Raw genomic sequence first — 22,843 nt, 5'->3', positions numbered from 1 at the left:
AAAGAGGCTGCTTGAAGGTTTTGTTGCATTAGTTTCTGTTTTCAGAAAAATTGACTGAAACCCACAACCTGATATCCCTGTTTGCTCTTATTGTAACACGAAATAAATGTTTATGAATATTATAAACAATTCCATACCTATTTGTCATCTTACTGGCTACCTGTGACACTTTATTCTGGGACACTGATGTTTAAGTAATGCACGTTTGTCTAGGATTTCCTGTAAAGTAGGTCACCTGCTGGTTGTTCCACAGGAGTTAACACGTGAGACTATGAGGACTGCTATTTACAGTTTCTATTTATGACTATTTCTGCTGTCTAAGTGCAGGAGAGCTAAAAGGACTTGTTTTTAAAACAAATCTGAAAATAGTTAAATTTGGGAGAAATATAAAAGCATGATCTAGTGGTACTTAATGCTCTTTATAGCTTTTGCAAGTCTCAATATTTTATTAGCAACAGTTCTCAAAGGTGTGCTTCCAGTTCTACAGCGTGAGTTGCAGGTATTCCTGCAAAGGTTGTAAATTGATTTATTTAAAAATATTTTTGTAATGTTCACTGGGTTATTGATTAGCACTGGAATTACTGTGTGTTTAAGATTTGCCATGGTTTTAGAATTGCTTGTGAAACAAGGTTTTCAATAACATGGAAGAGTGTTCCCGTGTAAGATTTCTTAGAACAATGGTACATTTGCCTCATATTCTCCTTCCATACAAAGTCAAAATATTGAAGTAAGGACTGCTATACGCACTAGAGCTTTAGCCACCAGATGTTCTACTTTGACCACTTATCAAATATTAATTATTCCATTAAAGTGAACATTTACTTATATATTAATCTTTTTCACAGGGATGAACCAGTCCCTGAAAGGGTGATGTCATGGGTTGAAAGATGATACAACACTTTTCTTTTGGATAGTTCTAAGCCACTAGGTTGAGACAAATTTAATGTGCTGTGAAATTAGTTATCTATAAAATATAATCTAAGTTCTGCCTCAACTAATATACAAAACACTTTAAGCTGAAGAGTAATCTCTTTCTTGGGTTATTTTATCCTAGACAGTAGCAGCAACGATTGTAGTTGATTACCCATTTTGTCTGTGGAAAGGTGTGGTGTAATAATCTCACAAGTCTTCATTTTTTCTGGGAATTCAAAAATTACCTCAATTCAATGCATCTTTGAGCTACTGCCTTTATTATATTTTGCAGGTGAAATTTGTATCTGTGGTGTTCTTGCATCCTTAGAAGTATTTAAAATACCAAGTAAGGGTTTTGTTTATTTCTACTTTTCAGGAGCCATATGTTCTTCTTACTTGGCTGATGCGATGTGCTAATTCTTTCCATCTGTCTCACGCAGGAACATGAGTAGTTAAGAGCACCTCTTTGTATGTTTGTCAAATTTGAAATACTTAAGAACAGTACTGAAACTACTATATTTATTTCTACCTCAGTGGAGGGAGAGAACTGTGGAAAATGCTTCTTTTTTTACATTCATTCTTTGTTGCTAAACTCTTGAAACATGAAGAACACACATCCTTGGGGCTCCACAGGTTGCATATTCAGTACTATTTGGCTGTAACTTGGTTCCTATTTAAGAAATGGCTATAAATGTAAACCATAACAGTATGAGCAGAACACTAGGGCTACTAATGTAATAGAATCATAGAGTAGTTTGGGTTGGAAGGAGACCTTAAAGATCATCCAGTTCCAAGCCCCCTGCCATGGACAAGGGACATCCCCCTAGATCAGGGTGCCCAATCTGTGAATAAAAAGCATGCTCTATGCTCTGTGAAGTAAACGGTTTCTTAGATGAAGATGCATCTCATCTTGCAAGCTGAAGCAGTGTCGATGAGGTGTTGGAGGAGACACAATTGGGAACAGAATAACAGAGGCAAAGCAATACAATTGCTAGTACAAGTATCAAGTAAAGGCTGTCATGTGGGATGTAGTACACATTATACTTGCTCTGTCCCTAGTGATTTCTGGAATGCAAACTTGCGGCATTGTTAAAGGCTTGTCTGTTCTTTTTGTCAAAGGGGGACAGTTCATAGTTTCCCATAAACTTATTTAGAGTGACTGAGTTTTGTGTTGGTTCTTTATTTTTGTCTTAAACAATGGAATGAAAATCTTTCAATAAAATTGTTGGACAGTTATCCCTCCTTCTTTATCCTACAGTTTGATGTGTGGAGCCTTGGAGCGTCTCTACTGCTGTCTTTAAAACAGGGACATTAATTTGGGAAGTACAGATTTCTCCTCCCCTCTACAATAACCAGGCTAGCAAAGCAAAGTTTTATGGTCAGATTGCCGATTACAAAATTGAAAGCAAAACAAAACACGTGTATCCATAATTATGTTTAGTTATAATTTATTATAAGTTGCTTCTGTTATCCATGAACTGAATTTCTATCCTAGCCATGAGAGGACAGGACCACCCAATACATGGTGTATTTTCTCACGTACAACTGTTGAGTCCACTCATCTGACAGAAACGATCGTAAAGCTGTCCTTCACCTTTCAGATCATAGATCTTTTTAGGAAAACTACGTTACTTCTATCTCCATTTAATTCTAGTGAGGTCACGTGTTCTTATTCTGTTATCTCTTTGAGTGCATGTGTATTTCTGCAGTCTCTGCAAACTAGGATGAGCTTAACTACAATGTAAGTGACTGAAATTGCTGTGTTATTTGTAGATTCTGTATACATCAGACAGTTGGGTAAAGTTTGTTACTGATTTCAGTGGTTTAAACAGAGGAAGAAAACCAGCTATTATTTTTGTATTTAAAAATCAATTTCATGTTACTGCTGCAGTTGGCAACATAGTTCCAGAAATGGTTGTATTCAGGGAGATTAACCTCTTTGTACAACTGCTAGTCATATTTAACTGAAAACAGTCAATTCAGAGTCTATCATTAAACATCAATTATTGTGTTGGGGTAAAGCTTACAAAAATGATGCAACAATTGCTGTTCTCATGATAACTTTGCAAGGCATCCTTACTTTTAAAGTGCAGTCTTTAGATGCTGATACAGACTTTACCCTGCTTGACCATCAGCTTTAATGGCAGAAAGTACAGTGTTACTAATAACAACTTTTAACTCAACTTCTCCAGGTAGACATGGACAAAACTGGGGAAACACGACTTATAGAGCTGGATGAGTCATACAAGAGCGAGCACACAGTTTTCATAACACCACCTGAGATCCCTCATCTGCCAAATGGTGAAGAGCACCCTCTGCAATACAGGTAATCTAGGGACACAGCAGGATGCTAGCCAGAATCCAACAGTGGTAGAGTTTAGTTTCTAGGTTCTTTTAATAGCCACAAAGTACAGATTTTTTTTGTGTCTTTATGTTGCTCCAGTAAAAATGGGTATGGAATATGCCTAATGTGCCAGCTCCTTTAAAGTTTTAATGATTTTGTATGTGTGTACACACAGAAGCAACAGTACTTTATAAAGCTGGCTGTGTGTTCATGCTATTTTGTGCTTGCCATTGATGCTTTTTAAGGTAAAATTAACGGACCCAGTGTGTTGCCCTGCAAGCTGCAGATACTCTTTGGAAAGAGATAGCACATTTCAAAGGATCACTGTAAACTTGTGTTACTGATTTAGCAATTATGTCAGATTAGTTTGTCTGTTGGTTTCCTCATTAAGTCTGAGAAGCATTTTTAAATCTAGTCTAATGTAATCTTTTAGATAGTTTGATATCATTCACATTGATTTTTATAAACCTCTGTCATGTGATGCTCTCTAGGGACTTAGCCACTCAGATTATTTTATTTTTTTTTATTATTATTAACTAGAATCAATACTAATGCATTTGTGACATTAATTACAGACAGTGCTATGAAAGCAAATGTATTTATAAATTTAAGTTGCTTACACTGCAATAACAGGTGAAGAGACTTTGTGCAGGTGCATGAAATCGTGCAGATAGATTAGTAAATCAGTTTGTGAAAGGTGTCTGTAAAGGGTTACTTTTGTGTTTTCTAATTCTGTGTAGCATTCAGCGTAATCGTGCAGTTCGTTTCATTTGCTATTGTGCGACGTTTGCTTTGGAACTGCCTTGCAGGAGTTAAGTGGTGCTTTTCTTTTACAGCTACAATGGATTTCCAGTGTTAAAACTAGATTTGTTTGAGCAACCTGAAGGACTTCTCACAGCACCAAATAACAAACTGTCCTCAAAAGCCAATAGTCCGAACAGCCCATCGACCATGTTCAGAAGAACTAAACAGGTACTTATAGTAGTGTGAGGCACTTTGGAAAGTGACAGCTTTCTGCCTTTGTCTTGAGTTTGGCTATAAAGACTAACAGGCAGTGGCTGCAGCCTAACTAATGGTTCTTCACTGGTATGGTAGCTGTGCTAGTTATTTGGGTGATTACCTGTGCTTCTTGCCTTCACAATATTGTACAGGGCCTGTCTACACACATGGTCATTTGCTGTGCTGTCCCTATACCTTGCACATTCTTTACACTGTTCTCCATGAGCATGAACTTCAGCATCCACTTTTTCGTTGCTTTTCACTGTCCTGGGCTTTGGAAAGGGCTCTAACATTCAAGGGTTTCTTACAGAAGATGCAGATTGAAAGATGTAGACATAAATTTAAAGAAATACAAGGTTTTAGGAGAGTAATATTGCACAGCAGCTGTTCTTGGTATCACTCTCTCCGCTTTCATTTTCTTTCCCGCTTCATTGAGTACGTTGTTTGTATTAGTGTTGCAGTTTCTGTATGTATAAAGATATACGTTCTGTCTTTAACGTGTGGGTTTGTGTAATGTTCATGTGAATATACACAAATGATCTTTATGATTCTTTGTAGGAAATTAAATCTGCACATAAAATTGCTAAGAAGTACTCATCCATACCACAGATGTGGTCCAGGTGTTTGTTACGTCACTGCTATGGTCTTTGGTTTATCTGCCTTCCTGCTTATGTGAAGGTGTGCCATTCAAAAGTCCGGGCTCTGAGAACTGCATATGATGTGCTGCAAAAAATGCATACCAAAAAAATAGATCCTCCTGATGAGGTAAAATAATCAACCCCAGACTTCCCAAAATAGTCCATTGGTTTTATTGAATGGAGCGCATGTTGGACTACAGAAGCACAATACCATCTTGTGTGTATTTTAGGTGTGCTACCGAGTACTCATGCAACTATGTGGACAGTATGGTCAGCCTGTGCTAGCAGTGAGAGTGCTTTTTGAAATGCAGAAAGCTGGTGTTGACCCTAATGCGATTACGTACGGCTATTACAATAAGGTAAGCATTTTCGAAAGAGGAGGAAAAAATTGCATTTTTATCTAGGCAAATAGAAGGAAACAAATTAAGGAAGCAATCCAGATGTAATACTGTCATTTCTAGTAACTGGAAGAAACACAAGACAAAAATTGTTGCTTGGTTTTGTAGGGTTTGAAGTCTACTTTGTAACTGCTAATATAACCCGGTTTGAAATTTCAGTTAATGATTTCACGCCTGGCTGTTCCTTAAAATGATTTGGATTTTGATATTTCCAAAATAGGCAGTTTTGGAAAGTACATGGCCTTCAAGCAATCGAGGTGGCTATTTCCTCTGGATGAAAATACGAAACGTTGTTTTAGGAATAGCACAGTTCAAAAAAGCATTGAAAAAGCTACCAGCAAGCACCTCACATACAGCCATTCCTGGTAGAGTATTCACATCCTTTTCTTTATTTTCATGCTGGTACTTTCTAGACTAAAAAGGTGAGAATTACACATTAACTCTGAGAAACATACTATCCTAAAATGAACCAAGTTTAGATGCTCTTTAGTATTCATGAAAAGATGGGACATTTTGATCAACTAAATCGGGTGAATCAAAGACGAGCAGTGCTTTAGTACAGTATTTAGAAAAGCATGTTGCAAATTATCTCTAATTACATCCTGTAGAGCATCACTTCAATGTTTATACTGTAAAAGTAAGCCAATCATTTTTCTTATTTTTTTATGGTAAAGTGTTCACTGTTAATTGGAATGTACTTGATAAGAGACGTTTGAGTTACTGTGGATATTCAATTTATTCTGTTTAACAGTATTATGCTATTAAATACTGCTGTCATCTGTTTCTGTCATTGCACCGTGTGATAGGGGGACTTTCAGACTTTGGCAATATTAAGTCAGTCAAAGAAGTCAGGCAAGGGAAAACTTGTCTTCAAGATATACAAGAACAAAAAGAGTTCAAGAGAGAGAGCGACTCCAGTTCTCGTATGTATCTTGTAAATACAGGTATCTCGTTCATTGTGGGTAGGTAGAGATTTCGTCAAAACCTAAGCAGGGCAGCTGTGAGTGTATGTGAGCATGCTGATTTGTGCCTGTCTCGAGTTCTTTTCTCTAAATGTAATTTTTCTGCATGTTTAACTTTTAAAATTACAGTTTTTTGCCTTCTCAGTTTCAGATAACTGAGAAGGGTAATATAAGTGCTTAATGGTAATTACAGCTTAAAGTTTTTGTATTTTTAAAAAAATTGAAGTGCTTTATAGGCATAATCTACAGGAAAGCCTTTTCTGCCAGTTTGTTTTCTTTATAAATCACATAAAAGGAGAACAGCTGAATTTTCGTAGGTCTGAGAGCAGTTCTAAATTACTCGGCTCCCTAGAATTCTCCAAATTTAGGAGTTGCATCAGAAATGAGATGGGCTTTGGATTTGCTGTGGACTGTGGTTGACATTTTTCTTCAGACTTTACATCTGCTGCTCATGATTCTTTTAACTGCAGCTGAGCAGCGTAGGCTTTATGCAAGCATATAGCAGATAGATTGTGTAGTAAAAATGTGTAAGCGCTATAGATTCCCATACACGTTCAATTGAAAACACTCTTCATGACAAATGTTATCCTAATAATATCATTACTCTACACTTTTCAGTGTGCTTTCCCCTACTATTTGAATTAACTATCGTATTGTCACATGGAAGTGATGTAAAAGTATAAGAAAATGTGAAATGACAAAAGTTACTTTGGTGTTTTCTTCTCACCGTAGTCTTGCTTTCTAGTGTTAGTATTTTTACTTCAGTTTGCTGGAAGACTTTTAAGTGATAACGATGGTTATAAGAACAAACCTATAAGAAGGCAGGCAGGTTGTTTAGGATTAATGAAAATTCTGAGGACACAGAAAATGTGAATTCTGCTGGAAGCTTGTATTATTTTTAGCTATAAGACAAGTTTGTGGCTCTCTATAGTAACGGTATGTGCTGAAAATGTTTTGCACTTTTGATCACAACTTGAGAATATTAAGTTGCTTGAATTCCTTTAGAGAAGTAATTGTCTGTTTTGGGTAGTCACCTGACAGGAGAATTTCCTTCGTATATAGGGGAGCTTAATATAAATACAACAACATTTGCTTCATTTCTCTTATGTAGTCCTGGTCAGGAGGATAATGAGATGTGTACAAAGACAGGCTCATTGGCCCTGAGCCCTTACAAAGGCTGGAGAAAGTACTCTCACACCTGGCCTTTGCAAATGAACAAGAGTGGTCTCAATCTCCACAGCCACCACAAATTTTGATATGCAAGTACTGGTTATTTGGACTCCATGTACAGAAGCTTATGGAACTTCCAGTTGTAAAAGTAATGCTGGGAAATAAGTATCCAAGGTTTACTTATTCCAGGCTGAAAACCTCTACCCAAGTAGATACTGGCCTGTGCATCATGGCTTATATACAACATACTGTCATCCATCTATTAGGTAATGGCAACTTGAGATTTAAGTTGTTTTTGTTGTAAAGAACTGTCTGTCCTCTTCAATATACAGTGTCCGAAGTGGAGAGCACAAAAGAGAGTGGTGACTGCCTGCCTAAACTAAATGATCAGAACTCAAGTAATGCCAAAGCTGCTTCTAGAATAGTGCGACTCAACGGTACTCTTGACAACAGCATAGCAGAAGATAGCACAGGTGAGTGAAAGAGAAAATAGATTTTGCTTCTTGTGCAGTTTTGTCTATATATTGCATTTCTAACAAGCTCTATGTAGCGTGCCTGAGTTCTTTTGTCCACAGACCTACAATATTTTATTGGTGCAGTGGCTGTTGAAATTTGTGGGAGCAGCTTTGTGGCAATGAGTTTAAGTTAAGAGCCTGCAATGCTGTGTTAGGGAGATGTGTCTGAATATTCTGCATTTGCAGTTTTTTTTTTCTTGTTTGCGGTTTTGGGTTTTTTTTTTATTTTGGCTTGTTTGCCGTTTACAAACTCCTGGGTCGGGTTTTTTTCTTATTATCTCCGGCAACTAATTCTTTCAGGCTGGCTAAGAGGTTTCTATGGTGGTACAGTTAAAAGAAACTTTCAGACATTTTCACAAGCCTTTAGCAGTTAGATCTGGTTCTAATACTGTCAGCTGTGCTTGAAAATAATGTAGTGTCATATTTCAAAGTCTGCATCTTTATAGCCTGGCAAAACAATAGAGACTTCTCTGACCATAACTCCTTTGCTCGCTCTATTTCTAATTCATCAAGTTAGGAAGTAGTGTGCTTTTTTGCTATTTCCTAGATATCTTTACTGTTCCTAGCTTCCAAACCTCTTCATACTGGAGTGTGTCGCCAAAAGAGGCAACTAAATACAACTGAGACTTTCTTGATGGAGTCTCTCAAAGTACTTGAGTTTAATGCATGACCTCTTTTAAATTACTTATTGTCTGACCCTTTCTAAAAGTTATGGTTGTGGCCAGCACACGGATACTGAATTCCATCTCTAAGTTATGAACTGTTTGAATGGTGAGACAAATTTGCATACTTCTGCACTCTTGTTTTGTTTTCTTGTATAATGAGAAATAAATCACCTTGTTTCATGTGTTTTTCAGAGAGTTCTGTTGGATTGCTGTTTACATCATCTTTTGAGGATGCCAGTGAAGCAGAAGTTATAAAAAGTAAATCCTTAAGAAGAAGACATAAAAGTGCAGTGGAACCTGACTTAAGGGAAGTATCATGGGAAAGCAGGAACCGTAACCTGAGTGGAGATAGCTTGGTGGGACTCATGATAAATAGAATAAATCAGGAACCAAACCCTGGAGAAATTGTTGAAAAACTAGGAGCTGATGCCAAAATCCTGTCTAGTGCATTACAGAAAAATATTAGGCCAAAGACTCTCAATATCAGAACTTCCTCTTTAGGATCTAAGAGAGAAAGCCTGGAGAAAGAATCTAGTGATGAAGATGCAGCTTTTGATTGCAGTTTTACAGATAAAACAGAGTCTCCTGTTATCTTTGATCTGGAAGACTTGGATGCAGAACCTGAAACACCTACAGCAGTGAAATCCTCCAGTGAAAAATCTAGAAGGCTGCAAAGAAAGAGCAGTTTCCCAGTAAAGCCAGTTGAAAAGACAGATGTTGAAACTGGGTTTGATCCACTGTCCCTGCTGGTTGCCGAGACAGAACAGCAGAAAGAAGAGGAGGAAGATGAGGATGATAGAAGTGTTTCTACTCCATCTGCAAGGCGAGACTTAGCCGAAGAAATAGTCATGTACATGAACAATATGAGCAGCCCTTTGTCGAGTCGTGCCCCAAGCATTGAGTTGCAAAAACCCAATGGTGGCAGAAATGCTAATAAAAAGAGCCCCATGGTAATCCAACCTTGTAGGAGGTCCAGCCTTCCCCCGAACTCCCCAAGGCCATCTGGTCTTACCAAATCCAAGAGTTATCATGCAAAAAATGAAGAAAAGCCAAGAGACAGGCTTTGGTCCTCCCCTGCTTATTCCCCAAACAGCCCAGCCAAGGAACGGCCACAGGATGCAAGCAGTGCATTAACACTTGTGTCTTCACCGTCATTCAACTTGGATACGCTATTGACACCGAAGTTTGATGTTCTGAAAAGCAGCATGTTTTCTGCTGGAAAAGGGGTTGCAGAGAAGGCTAGCAAGTGGTATTCAAAATTTACAATGTATGCTGCATCATCAAAGGTAAACTTTTATAATCCTTCCCTCCCGCCCACCCCCCCCAGCCCGCAATTAAGGAATTATCTTTGTAAAGGTTTAATCACAGGCTCCTATGTGATGAATCCCCCATTTGAATGACACGTATCGTGCATTAAGTTGTTTTAATTTAATTTAGGAGTTGTTTAATTTGTGTTTGAATTTCCAGGACACTAAGTTTATTATCTTGGACAAAACAAAGCTTCACTCTAGCTTGGATTCAGAATATATTTAATGGGAAAACCGAAGTGTACAATGCTGTGGTGACAGGGCAGAAAAGAATACTCTGCCTTCCCTTCTTTACCTAAAGAAAAAAATGCTTAATATTTTTTTTAATTCTTTACAGCTTTTATGAGAAAGAGAAGTCTGCTTGTATTGCTTACCAAAGTGATTTAAGGCTCATGTTGAACTGAGGTCATTTGTTTAGGAAGTTCTTTGCTGCTACCAGGTCAAACCAAACCTCATTTTATTCCCAGTTTCTGGGAACGAAAAGAGAGACAATTTGCTGCTGGTATATTGTCTTAATGTGCTTTTAAGCACATCTGGGACTAAATTAAAATGTTTGTTTTCATTTAAATCTTTTTATTCGGAGAGTCTCTTGAAAGGATCCTGATGTAGCTATTTAACCCTGACTGAAACTCGCCTTGTTTCATATTTCTTCTCAATACAGACCTGAGCTGTGTGACTTTTCAAGAAGGGAAGTTCATGCCTTGAATTTGCTAAGAGAAAGAAGGCTGCCTCTTATTTTCAGAAATATTTTTGCATTCCATTTCGCAGTGGAATTTGTTTTCTTTTCTCAGGATCAAAATTCAGACCGAGCAAGCGTTTCATCCCTTGGAGCTCTAGATTCAGAGTCTACTTCTCTAACTGATGAAGATGTCTGCAATGATTTTGAAAGTGCTTCTCCTCAGGAGAACACCTCATCAGAAATTAAGAGAATTGGCCTCAGCAGGACAAGCCTAGAAAGTTCGGCTTCCCACGATGGCTCATCAAAACAATTTGACCACTGTGGTAAGAGGCAGCTTTTGCATTGTATTCGTCAATCTGAACAAAAAAGTTCCGGTTTTAGAAGCTGTTCTTCCATAATTCTCAGTTTGGAATTATCCTTGTTAGTTCCTTTTGTGGAAGTAAATTTTTCTTCTCATGCCTGCAAACGCTTACTTGTACAGATATGGCCATACGTATGGATATTTTTATTGTAGAACCTTGTTTTGAGTGCTCTTTCTTGTGGTATAACTTGCACAGTAACATTGTGTCACTGAGTAAGTTTTTGGATGGTACAACTGTGCAAATAAGAAACCCTTTAGGTCATTCAATGTTCATGTAATCAGCTGGTTTTGTGTAAGCTGTACAGATCCAGAAAACATCTAAAAAAACCCCTTTCAAATAGTATTTTTATTAGTCTGGATTTGTTTTCTAAAAGTAATAAAAATCCTTTTTGGAAAATTGTTACCATTTTCTGCAAGCCACTTTTGAAGCCAATTATCAGACTGACCTTGTACTTGTATTTTTCCTAATCGCTCCAGGTAATTTGCAGCGACTACTCTATTGATTTCTGTACTTCTGTCATTATGGAGTACAGTGTGTTAAGCAGAGTAAGGATGAAAGGAAGATCTACTTGGCACCTAGAAAAGCGTGCCCAGATTTGGCCCCCCAGTTTGTGGGATGTGGAGGAACCAGAGAGGGGCAGTGGAGGCTGCCATCATGGCCAGGGCATCGGGGCAGCCAGAGGCTGAGGCGAGCCTGGCTCCTTTAGGGTGGCAAAGAGAAGGGGTAGGGTTATCTGCAGTCAAAGCAACACCTCTTACCCTTGCCTAGCTTTTGTCCAGACAAAAACTGTAGGTGCAAATTACTTGATCTGTAAAATTTGTTTCCAAGCTACCAACTGTTGTAAAAGAAGAAAACTGAACATATGGAAATTCTTTGTTGGTAGATTTTATTTTTGCAGTTGTTGGTGCTGGACAGATGGAAGCCTTGCACTCCAGCTTCATGTTGCTTTCTGTCTGAGTATATCTGACTTGTTGCATCATCCATCACACATTTTATAACCACAAAATTTTTTGACCAGAAAAGCAGTTTAGTAAAAAATAAATGTTCCGAATAAGTAATACTTTGGATTTCTTCTGTTAACAGGTTCTCTTTCGAAGTTCCCTTTACCTGACAAATCAGAGTTAATCTCTTCTTGCAGTACAAGTAGTACCAGTGTGTTTCAGAACTACGCTATGGAGGTACAGGATGATTTATTGATTTTAATTGATATTCTGTAAGAATATGTTTTATAATGTAAATGCTGTCTGAATCTCTGTTAAAGTTCAAAGCTTAAAACTAATCCACTGAAAGACAGATGTTTCTGTGACAGAGTAGGTTTCACTTCATATCCTCTCTAGCTATGTCTTTATTGTAGTCACATCTTTTGGTCTTTAAAGATGCAGTTCTCAAGAGTTGGAGAATTGGATGTCGTTGAACTCAGGCATCTAAATCCCTTGCACAGCTAAATTTGTTTAAATTAGAAACACCAAGTCTTGAATAGCACTATATATTTAAAAATACAGAATAAATAACTAGCTGGGTTTTATTGTAACTTCTAGAAAGACAATTTTGCTTTTCAATTTTACAGACAATTTGGATTAGTGGCTGGTCGTTTTCATCGTTTTTTCCCCCTCATTTCTATTACATTTATATTTTTTTATTATATTTATATGTGTTTTTATTATACTGGCAATAATGTTTATTTCAGTCATTTACTGCTAATGCAGTTTGGATTTAGGATTTAATAGTTGTTCTGAAATATATAAGTTTAAACCCAGATGTTCCAATCTAAAGCCTAGGAGCAGATATGGCTGAACTGGTATGCAAGTGGTGAGCAGTATTCATCTAAGGGCAAAGATTTTGGCTGCAGTTTTAAGTGCTTTGTCAAAGAAGAGTAGTTTTGAGAATGTCATAGCGGTGTTGTGTTATCTGCTGTATGCAGGTCCTTATCTCAAGCTGTTCACGATGTCGAACTTGTGACTGTTTGGTTCATGATGAAGAAATCATGGCAGGTTGGACAGCAGATGATTCAAATCTCAATACCACATGTCCATTCTGTGGAAATCTATTTCTGCCTTTTTTAAGCATAGAAATCAGAGATCTTCGGCGACCTGGACGGTAATAACATTATTTGAAAATTCTTCAATTTTGAATGCTTACGATTGTGAAGTGGGTTTTGTTGGTTCTGTTGATAATATTAAGTTTTAGCTTTCCCTGCAGTTATTTCCTGAAGTCCAGCCCCTCTACAGAAAACATGCAGTTGCCATCACTTTTTTCCAGTCAGAGCGGGAAGTCCTGTAACACCACAGCTACTGTTGGCCTCACTACATCTCTGATGTCTGTTCAAGAGGACATAAATTCCAACAGGTAAACCTGCACGTTCTGCATAGAAATTTCTCAGGTGCCTGTGTATGTGCTTGTATTCCTCATCAGCAGAGATAAATTTCATAGGGTGCAACCTTAAGAAAAGAAATACATTTGAGAGAGGATCTCCTTGCTGTCTCTGAGAGACTTATATCTCAGTTGGCTACATCGTGCTTTTTCAGCATGGTGTTCCCCACTTCATCCCTAATGTAAAAATTCATGTAAGCATCTGTAATTCTGCAAGCTTCACGAACTCTTTTCAGGATGTTTGTGTTCATTATCAGTGCAAAGGGGAATAAAACTTGCACAGTAACATGAATGAGTGTAGTGACGGCTGACAAGGTAGAATTTGAGGTGTCAAGTTGATTATTTCTGGTTTATTTCTGTCTGTGTATATGTCTGAGCACCCAAAGTAAAACAAAACCTGAGATTCTTGACTTTTTTTTTCCCCTTCTAGCAAACCTCAGCAGCATGACAATATTTGCGCCAGAAGTATCCAGATCCCCTCAGGAAGAAGGCAAAACACCTCTGTGTCGGAATGTGCAAGTCACCCTGTAGCAAGGAGTATTAGTACTTTCAGTCCGTTGGAAGAAGATGAGAAGGAAAACCAGAAGATCAGCCGTATCGTTCCTACTGGTAGCCTGCCTGCTACTTTGCAAGGACCAACAGTGTGTAGTTTTTCTACCTAAATGTCCTTTTTCAAAGCATGCAATAGATTAGAGGAATATGAAACAGCATTTATTAGGAGAACAGAATTAACCATCCCAAATTACGATAAATACTAGGTTTTATTCTTTAATACCACTTGTAGCTTTTAGTTGTTGATGTATCTTATGGGGAGCAAAAGCATTCATAAGACTTTGTAAAGATGGTTACATTCCAGCTAATGGCACTTTCTTATTTTTCACTGTAGGATTCCTTGGGCCTGGAATGGCGCCTACCTAGTCCTGATCCTATCACAGTTCCTTATCTCAGTCCTCTAGTGGTATGGAAAGAGCTTGAAAGCTTACTTGAAAATGAAGGGGATCATGCAATAACAGTGGCAGACTTTGTAGATCATCATCCCATTGTGTTCTGGAATTTGGTGTGGTATTTCAGACGCTTGGACTTGCCTAGCAACTTACCAGGATTAATACTTTCTTCTGAGCACTGTAATAAAAACTCCAAGGTATGGAATAAGATAGGAAATATTGACATGTGAGAAATGCTTGCTTTCACACATAGGAAGTCATTAGATAATTCAGTAAGGCTTAGAAATGTCTTGCAATGTGCTGGGCCCAGTCCTGAATTGATAAAGAATGTGTCAACTGAAGGAGAATATGTGTAACTCTGGAACTTGGGCTCAGCAATACTTGTGTGGGCTAAATGTTCAGCTATTACTACTCACACTATAATTTGCAATTCTTATTTACAAAGAAGATGAGTTTCTAACTGATTTTATTGCAGTTCAAGTAGTTGAGCAGTAGGAAGAAGAGGAAGTAATGATTTTAGGAGCGTAGGAAGATGTGTAAAATACTTATTTGCTACGTCACTGATACCCTGTTCAGATTTGGCTTTCTCTGCTTTTAGTGTAGCTTAATATTAAAGCTCTTTACCATGAGAGCTATAGATTTGAAGATGCATTTTAAATACCGAGGTCCGCTGGCATGACTTCATAATAAAACATCTTTATGTATGCGTTCTCCTGTTCAGATTCCACGAAACTGTATGTCAGAGGACAGTAAATATGTTCTTATTCAGATGCTATGGGACAATATGAAATTGCATCAGGATCCAAGGCAGCCTCTGTATATTTTGTGGAATGCTCAAAGTAAGTTTTGTTTCGCGTGTTCTTCTTAAAGAACAATTTTCATGTTGAGAAACTGAAGAATGCATTTTGAAAAAGAAAAAGATGTCTTTGGATAGTTCATGCAAGATACACAACTGATTTTTTATCATACTGTTTTTTGTCTTGCAGGTCAAAATCGCACTCTTTTGTTTGAGAGTGAGTGTTAAGTTTGGTATTGCTATTCTAAGTTTGTGTGACTTGTTTTGGGAGGGAGGGTGGTTGTGTGTTTAGTGGTAAACCGCCTGAACAAGTGTCTGTTTTGAATCATTGACTGATGTCTCCAGTGGCTTTTTCTTCATTGAGAAGGGAGGAAATAGAGGGAATAAGTTTCTGTGATACACTGAACTTACATTGACAGTTCATCCACTTAGCTCATATTCTTATTTTTAGAATTTGCTTACTAAGACTTTTGTTGCCTGAAAATAGCTCATGACCATTGTAGCTGTTGGGTTTTGTTATGTGCTTTTTGTTTCCTTATATTGATATTATTTTGATTTGATGTTTATTGCTCTTGGTTTACTACATATATGTCAATATTTTCACAGTTTGTGTAGCCTCCCAACTTTTTAAATAACTTTCTCCTTGCTACACAAAGAATGTGTTTATTCTTACAGCAGTTCTAATGTTTTTCAGCCCAGAAGTACCCGATGGTCCATTTACTGCAAAAAGATGACGACTCTTTTAATCAGGAGCTCTTGAGAAGTATGGTGAAAAGCATTAAGATGAATGATGTGTACGGACCAATGAGTCAGATATTGGAGAGACTGAACAAATGGCCGCATATTAAAAGGCAGCGGTAAGAATACAAACATCCCTAACTGGAGCAAGCTTGGACAATAAGGCTATTGTAATACGAATTCTGTTTTCATAATGTGTTTATTAAAGAAAAAAACCACTATTTTTCAGCAGTGTTCTGAAGTTTATCACTCAGTCCTGTAAATATTTTTATTTTTTCTGATAACTTTCTCAAACTTAGTTTAGAAAAAAATTGGAGAAACTAATTTTCACCCTTTCCTCTCCCTCTCCCCCTCCCCTTTACAGCAACCTCTTTTTCATCGTACGTATGAATGATGGGAAATGAAGTAGGGAATGTGTGTGTGTATTTTGTTATTAAATGTTATGGGTTTTAAATTAGTAATAAAAAACTTGTTCCTAGGGTCCATGGGTGGATTTTTTTTTTGCTTGTTTTTAAGTTTCCAATAGTGAAAAGAAGGGGAGCTAAGAAAAGAAGTATCATTTCAGAAGGTTTTATTCCATTAGCAGTGGAATTAGTGAAAATTATTTTCTATGAATTTTTATTTCTTGCCTGGATTTTCTGCTTTATATTTACAATGAGATATACAGCATCCTTTTCAACAGCTGGTGCATTGACAAGGTGTTTATTTGCTTGTCTGTCTGCTTTTTCAAGGTAGTGTAGTAATGCAGAAGAGCTAGCTCCTGACCTCTTTGTCCAATTTGGTGGAATTTGATTGAGTGCCCTCAGCACGTACTTTAGACTGGAAGTAGAATCAAGGACCTACCATAAGTGATCTCTGTATGTGTAGAGGTGATTATCCTCCTCTACTCTGCTCTTGTGAGACCTGGAGTCCTGTGTCCAGCTCTGGAATCTCCAACATAAGGACATGGATTTGTTGGAATGGATCCAGAGGAGGCCATGGAGATGATCTGAGGGCTGGAGCACCTCTACTATGAGGACAGGCTTGAGAGAGTAGGGGTTATTCAGCCTGGAGAAGAGAAGGCTCAGGGGAGAGACCTTAGAGCAGCCTCCAGTATTGAAAAGGACTCCCCAGGAAAGCTGGGGAGGGGCTTTTTACAAAGGCATTGAGTGATAGGATGAGGGGGAATGGCTTTAAATTGGAAGGGAGAAGATTTCATAGAATCATAGAATCACCAGGTTGGAAGAGACCCACCGGATCATCGAGTCCAACCATTCCTATTAAACACTAAACCATGCCCCTCAGCGCCTCGTCCACCCGTGCCTTAAACACCTCCAGGGAAGGTGACTCAACCACCTCCCTGGGCAGCCTCTGCCAGTGCCCAATAACCCTTTCTGTGAAAAATTTTTTCCTAATGTTTAGCCTAAACCTCCCCTGCCAGAGCTTGAGGCCATTCCCTCTTGTCCTGTCACTTGGGAGAAGAGGCCAGCACCCTCCTCTCTACAACCTCCTTTCAGGTAGTCATAGAGAGCAATGAGGTCTCCCCTCAGCCTCCTCTTCTCCAGGCTAAACAACCCCAGCTCTCTCAGCCGCTCCTCATAAGGCCTGTTCTCCAGCCCCTTCACCAGCTTGGTTGCTCTTCTCTGGACTCGTTCCAGAGCCTCAACATCCTTCTTGTGGTGAGGGGCCCAGAACTGAACACAGGATTCGAGGAGCGGTCTCACCAGTGCCGAGTACAGAGGGAGGATAACCTCCCTGGACCTGCTGGTCACACCGTTTCTGATACAAGCCAAGATGCCATTGGCTTTCTTGGCCACCTGGGCCACTGCTGGCTCATGTTCAATCGGCTGTCAACCAACACCCCCAGGTCCCTCTCCTCCAGGCAGCTTTCTAGACAGACTTCTCCTAGTCTGTTGCACTGCATAGGGTTGTTGTGCCCCAAGTGCAGGACCCGGCATTTGGCCTTGTTAAACCTAATGCCATTGGTCTCAGCCCAGCGGTCCAGCCTGTTCAGATCCCTTTGCAGAGCCTCCCTACCCTCCAGCAGATCAACACTTCCACCCAGCTTAGTGTCGTCCACAAACTTGCTAAGGGTGCCCTCAATGCCTTCATCCAGGTCATTGATAAAGACATTGAACAGGGTTGGACCCAGCACTGAGGCCTGGGGAACCCCACTTGTCACTGGCCTCCAGCTGGATTTAACGCCATTTCCCACCACTCTCTGGGTCCGGCCATCCAACCAGTTTTCCACCCAGGAGAGTGTGCGCCTGTCCAGGCCTGAGGCTGACGGTTTCTCAAGCAGAATGCTGTGAGAAACTGTGTTAAAGGCTTTACTGAAGTCCAGGAAGATACATCCACAGCCTTTTCCTCATCCAGTAGCCGAGTCACTTTATCACAGAAGGCTAGTTTGGCAAGACCTGCCTTTTGTGAATCCGTGTTGACTGGGCCTGATCACCTGGTTCTCTTTGCATGTGCTTCATGATAGCACTCAAGACCACCTGTTCCATGACTTTCCCTGGCACTGAGGTCAGACTGACATTCCTGTAGTTCCCTGGATCCTCCCTGCGACCCTTCTTGTAGATGGGCGCAACCTCAGCCAGCCTACAATTAGACATCAGGAAGAAATTCTTCCCACTGAGGATGGGGAGGCCCTGGCCCCCAGGTTGTGTGAGGAATGTGTGGCTGCCCTATCCCTGGAAGTGTTCAAGGCCAGGCTGGATGGGGCTTTAAGGCAGCCTGATCCAGTGGGAGGTGTCCCTGCCCATGGCAGGGAGTGGGACTGGATGGGCTTTGAGGTCCCTTCCAAACCAAACCATTCTGTGATTCTGTGTGGGGAGACCAGGGCAGTTTCCAGAAGTTAGAAATGACAACATTTTGGAGATGGCAGTCAAATTATGTGCAAAATGTTACTTTTAAAAAATAATTTATCTTTAAATGCTTCTATCTGTTTTTAACATAGATTGTTTTGTGGGATATTATAGCGACATATAAATTAACATTTCCTTTATGATTTCAGGAGCCTTTATAGAGAAATACTATTTCTTTCGCTTGTTGCCCTGGGAAGAGATAACATTGATATTGGTAAGTTTTATAAATTACTCAAATACGCACAGGTGATTGATGTGTGCAAACTAGTTTTTCAGCTACCCTCCCCTCAAAAATGAATTATAGATTAGATGTGTGCCACTCCATGATAAGTGCTGAATAAAAAGGACTGTACACTTATATTCTGTTGATAAGCATATTGTCATTGTATCTGGATTGTGGTTTTGAGCATGGTATGTAGAAATTGTTTTTCTATTTTTGCAGATGCTTTTGACCGAGAGTACAAAATGGCCTATGATCGTCTCACAGCTAATCAGGTGAAGAATACTCATAATTGTGATAGACCCCCGAGTACGGGAGTGATGGAATGCAGAAAGATTTTTGGAGAACCATATCTTTAAATATACTGAGATAAAGAGGTGGTATCGATGATATGTACCTCTGTAAAATAACCACTTCAGTCACAAGGAACATCTCAGTCTTCAGTGTTTAAGAATGTACGTACGAGTGGACCGTGGCTTGGAAAAATTAGGCCTATCTACAAATGTGGAAATGAACAGAGTGAAAAATGGGCCAAATATAATTTCCTTGTCCCTCATCCTTTCTGCAAATCGATGCGTGGAAAGGAAGATTCTAATCAAAATCAGTTCTTTAACTTGGGACAACGTATTACAGTTCCCTTCTTAAAAAAAAAAAAATTACATGTGGACAGAAACAATGCACTGAACCTAATATGAGCGAAGTAAATTCTTCAGTATCTATTGTTTACATAGAATATTCACGATGTTATGAAGAGCATACAAAGTTGTATTATACATATTTTAAATTGTTTATAGTAAGTTGATATTTTTTTAATTTTTTAAAATTACTGAAGTGAATTTTAAATGGACTTTGCTGCATAACCAATACAACGCTTTTTTTTTTTTGCAGTACACTGCTATTTATAGTAACTTGTCCAGTTACTTTTTGAGGAGCAATTTGGCTTTCAAGCAGAATAAAAACATTGACCTTCACCTAGACAGTGCTCTAGATACAGGATTTCTCTTATGCATACATGGAAAATGTGTTACCACAGGTATCAGAAGGAAGGTATGGTCAGCTTCCATAAAACTCTACTGATGAACACACTTATGTCCCTGTAAAACACTTCTGGAGACATCTGTTTCGCTTCCTTTCCTTGTTCCCTTTACTCCCTAGTAAAGAGAAAGTGTCTTACAGGTTATGTTATAGAATCAGTCCATCTCAGCTGTTGGCATTTGTTAGTATGACCTCATTACAGATGTAATACAAAGCAAACAACAGCCTGCAAGAAGTTCTTCATAAACATGCATTGGTCAGAGTCTTGGTGGGTGTGTTTGAAACACAGTAAATACGACACGTACTTAATGCTAATCCAAAGCTTTTAACTAAAGTAGATACAGCAAACTTGCTACAGGGAATATTTGGGGAATGTAGCTTATTGGGGCATATTGTGCATAAATTAAATGTACTTGGAATGTTTGGTCTCTTATTTCACAGGCAAAACAACTGAGTTTTTTTCTGTGAAGCAAAACACTATGTCAGTCCTTGTGCTGCAGTCATGTCTTTTGTCTCATGTTTTCTTGTTCTAGAGATTTAAAATGTTCTGTAGTCTCAGTCACGTAGCGGCTGCTCTCCAGAAAGTAGGCTACAAATATCAGAAGTCTCATGTGCAGGTGGGAAAACAGACATTGAGTTGCATAAAACACCTAAACAAATTAAACTGTGCTTTGACAAATAGTTACCTTAATGATTTTCCAATTCGGATTTCTTTTAGTTGTTGCTGTTAGAATACTTTGAAACATTTGACTGTTACAGTAAATTTTATATTTTGGTCTGCCTACCAATAGGTATTCTTAAAAGTCTGTTAGTTTGCAAGTGTAATACAGCAATATTTAGTCAGACAGAAAGGAGGTAAACTTCAATGCTCACATTTACTCTATTAAATGAAATAGAGTGAGCCTCTTAGAGGCTTGAATGAGAAGTAACGCTGCTATGAAGCTCTATGTAAGCTCCTTGTAGACCTCTCTAAAGTAGTCAGAAGATGCTGCCCTAAGGAGAAGGTTTAAAAGCTGTAGAGCTGCAGGTGTGCGCTGATGCTAATGGCAAGACGTGGTCTTGTTGGATACGACTGTCATTGGGTAGTACATCCTCTCTAATTTGCTGCTAAAGGATGTAGCTGACCTTTCTGAAAGTATCACCCCACCCCCAGGGTTGAGCTGGCAATGCTACGCTTACCAACATTTCTCACTTTTAATTTATTTTAACCATTTGCGATGCTCTCTTTTTGTACTGCCGTGCTTGTAAAGTATTCCTCATGCATGAACTATAGCCACCTTTTTTACCCAAGTATGTGCTACACAGCGTATCAGTGTAGGGTGGACACATAGCCCTTTCGTTCTTCTGAACCAGTGTGAAAAACACCAAGGTTTTTGTTGGTTTTGGGTTTTTTTAACATATTCATTGTAAGTACCTACTAGAGTGCATGTGTGCTCTGCTCTGTACAGTAAGTGCACTGTATTTTCCAAGTAAAAGTTGGATACAGTAGTTGCTGTGTATATAAACTCATGCATGTTTGTGCTGCGTATAAGGTAGAGTTCCTAACTCTCTGCAGTCATGTCCCATATCATTTGCCTCTTGGGGCAGCCACTGTTTTATAGGACCTTCAAGCCATGAAGGAGGGCAAGTGGTTTTTCCAGAGCTGCTGTGGTGTGTTAGAGGTGCTGTGCTATGAAGCAAGCTTCCGCTTCCTAGTTTAGTCTGGCAGGAGCGACTGAGCCCAGTCTCTAACCACCTCTCACTAGGACGTGACACTGCAAACTGTGCGTGGAATAGGCGCAACACTTGCGATACGTGGCCCACTTCCTCATTCTAGTCCCAGCTTTGTTGTAAGCACTTCCAACTCTTTTCAGATGTATAAAACCAACAAGTTTGTGACTACATTCAAGCACTAACAGTCCTGCCAGTATTATCAGAAGAGTATATAGTGTACCGTGGAAAGGATTGTATATGCATCCTTCAAATGATCTTACTGTGGGGCACTCCTGAAGCATTGCTGATGTTTATTTGGGTGTGCTTTCAAATTATTCTATCAGGTAGTAGTTCATCAAGTTTAATCATTATATTTAATGAATTGGTTTTAAAGTCTGTTGTGAGACAGTCCACGGTAGAAATAATATAATAAAACATAGTTGTAATAGTACTTTAAGTGGGAGATTTTCTTCATTCCAGTCATAATAATGTTCAAAATGTAGGTCCTGACGTGGATAATTTTTAAGCATCATACAATTCAGTGTTGAAGCAGATTTCAAATCTCACTGTCCTTTACTAGAAAAGCAATTTGAGTATATTTTCCAGTACCGCAAAGATGAATAAATAAAATGAGACCTATTTTCAATTTAAATTTTGTATGAACTGAATTTTCTCCTTTTGTGTATTAAATAATGCTTATGTCAAAAACCTTAAAGGTTTTACATTTGCAGTGCAATATATATTTTGCTTTACTTATGGTTCCACTGGAATAATTATTGGAGATTAAATACTGAAATGTGAATAGGAATTGTGCTGTTTCTCTGACACTGCTGTTTCCCATTTTGAGGTGGTTTGCTCTTGATACAGATACAGTCTGATGAATTAGACTTCAGCTGGTAAATTAAATGATTTGTATCCCAAGAAAGAGAAAAATCCTGCATGGAAAATCTTTCTGTAACAAATGGGAGATGCAAATAGTAATAAGCGAGGGTATTTCTGGATATTATCTCACTGGGATTTAAAAATGGTACTTTGTTAGTCTGCAAGCAGCACTTTTTAAATGAATGGTTGTAGATTTGTAAATATGTAATGTTTAAATTTTATTTACTAAGACCCAGTGTGTTGGATGTTTGCTTTGGTTTATAGTTCCTTTAAAATATGCAAAGTCAGTGTTCATGATGTTAAGGGGTTTTTTTTTCCTGTCTCCTCCAAAAATGTTTTACAGTGAGACAATAAAAAGCTTAAAATCTT

The 22,843-nt window shown here is 38.7% G+C and overlaps 1 protein-coding gene across 2 annotated transcripts in view; it reads left to right on the top strand.

The window, feature by feature from the left end:
* Window positions 1-22,843, top strand: part of DENND4A (DENN domain containing 4A) — a 54,471-nt gene extending 31,628 nt beyond the window's left edge. For both annotated transcript variants that reach the window (XM_069866377.1, XM_069866378.1), the window contains 19 exons: window positions 3,105-3,238; window positions 4,093-4,228; window positions 4,814-5,020; window positions 5,124-5,252; window positions 5,512-5,656; window positions 6,098-6,214; window positions 7,756-7,896; window positions 8,796-9,889; window positions 10,702-10,912; window positions 12,035-12,129; window positions 12,873-13,048; window positions 13,151-13,297; window positions 13,752-13,962; window positions 14,208-14,462; window positions 14,987-15,104; window positions 15,252-15,278; window positions 15,756-15,918; window positions 18,795-18,859; window positions 19,088-22,843. In XM_069866377.1, coding sequence (XP_069722478.1) covers window positions 3,105-3,238; window positions 4,093-4,228; window positions 4,814-5,020; window positions 5,124-5,252; window positions 5,512-5,656; window positions 6,098-6,214; window positions 7,756-7,896; window positions 8,796-9,889; window positions 10,702-10,912; window positions 12,035-12,129; window positions 12,873-13,048; window positions 13,151-13,297; window positions 13,752-13,962; window positions 14,208-14,462; window positions 14,987-15,104; window positions 15,252-15,278; window positions 15,756-15,918; window positions 18,795-18,859; window positions 19,088-19,224 — 3,708 coding nt within the window. In that variant the 3' untranslated portion in view covers window positions 19,225-22,843. The remainder of the gene's footprint in view (window positions 1-3,104; window positions 3,239-4,092; window positions 4,229-4,813; window positions 5,021-5,123; window positions 5,253-5,511; window positions 5,657-6,097; window positions 6,215-7,755; window positions 7,897-8,795; window positions 9,890-10,701; window positions 10,913-12,034; window positions 12,130-12,872; window positions 13,049-13,150; window positions 13,298-13,751; window positions 13,963-14,207; window positions 14,463-14,986; window positions 15,105-15,251; window positions 15,279-15,755; window positions 15,919-18,794; window positions 18,860-19,087) is intronic.

The sequence above is a fragment of the Phaenicophaeus curvirostris genome, chromosome 12 (genome assembly GCF_032191515.1).
Source record: "Phaenicophaeus curvirostris isolate KB17595 chromosome 12, BPBGC_Pcur_1.0, whole genome shotgun sequence".
In the NCBI taxonomy this organism is placed as follows: Eukaryota; Metazoa; Chordata; class Aves; order Cuculiformes; family Cuculidae; genus Phaenicophaeus; species Phaenicophaeus curvirostris.
The sequence above is the reverse complement of the archived record's forward strand: the minus strand, read 5'-3'. Positions and strand labels throughout refer to the sequence as shown.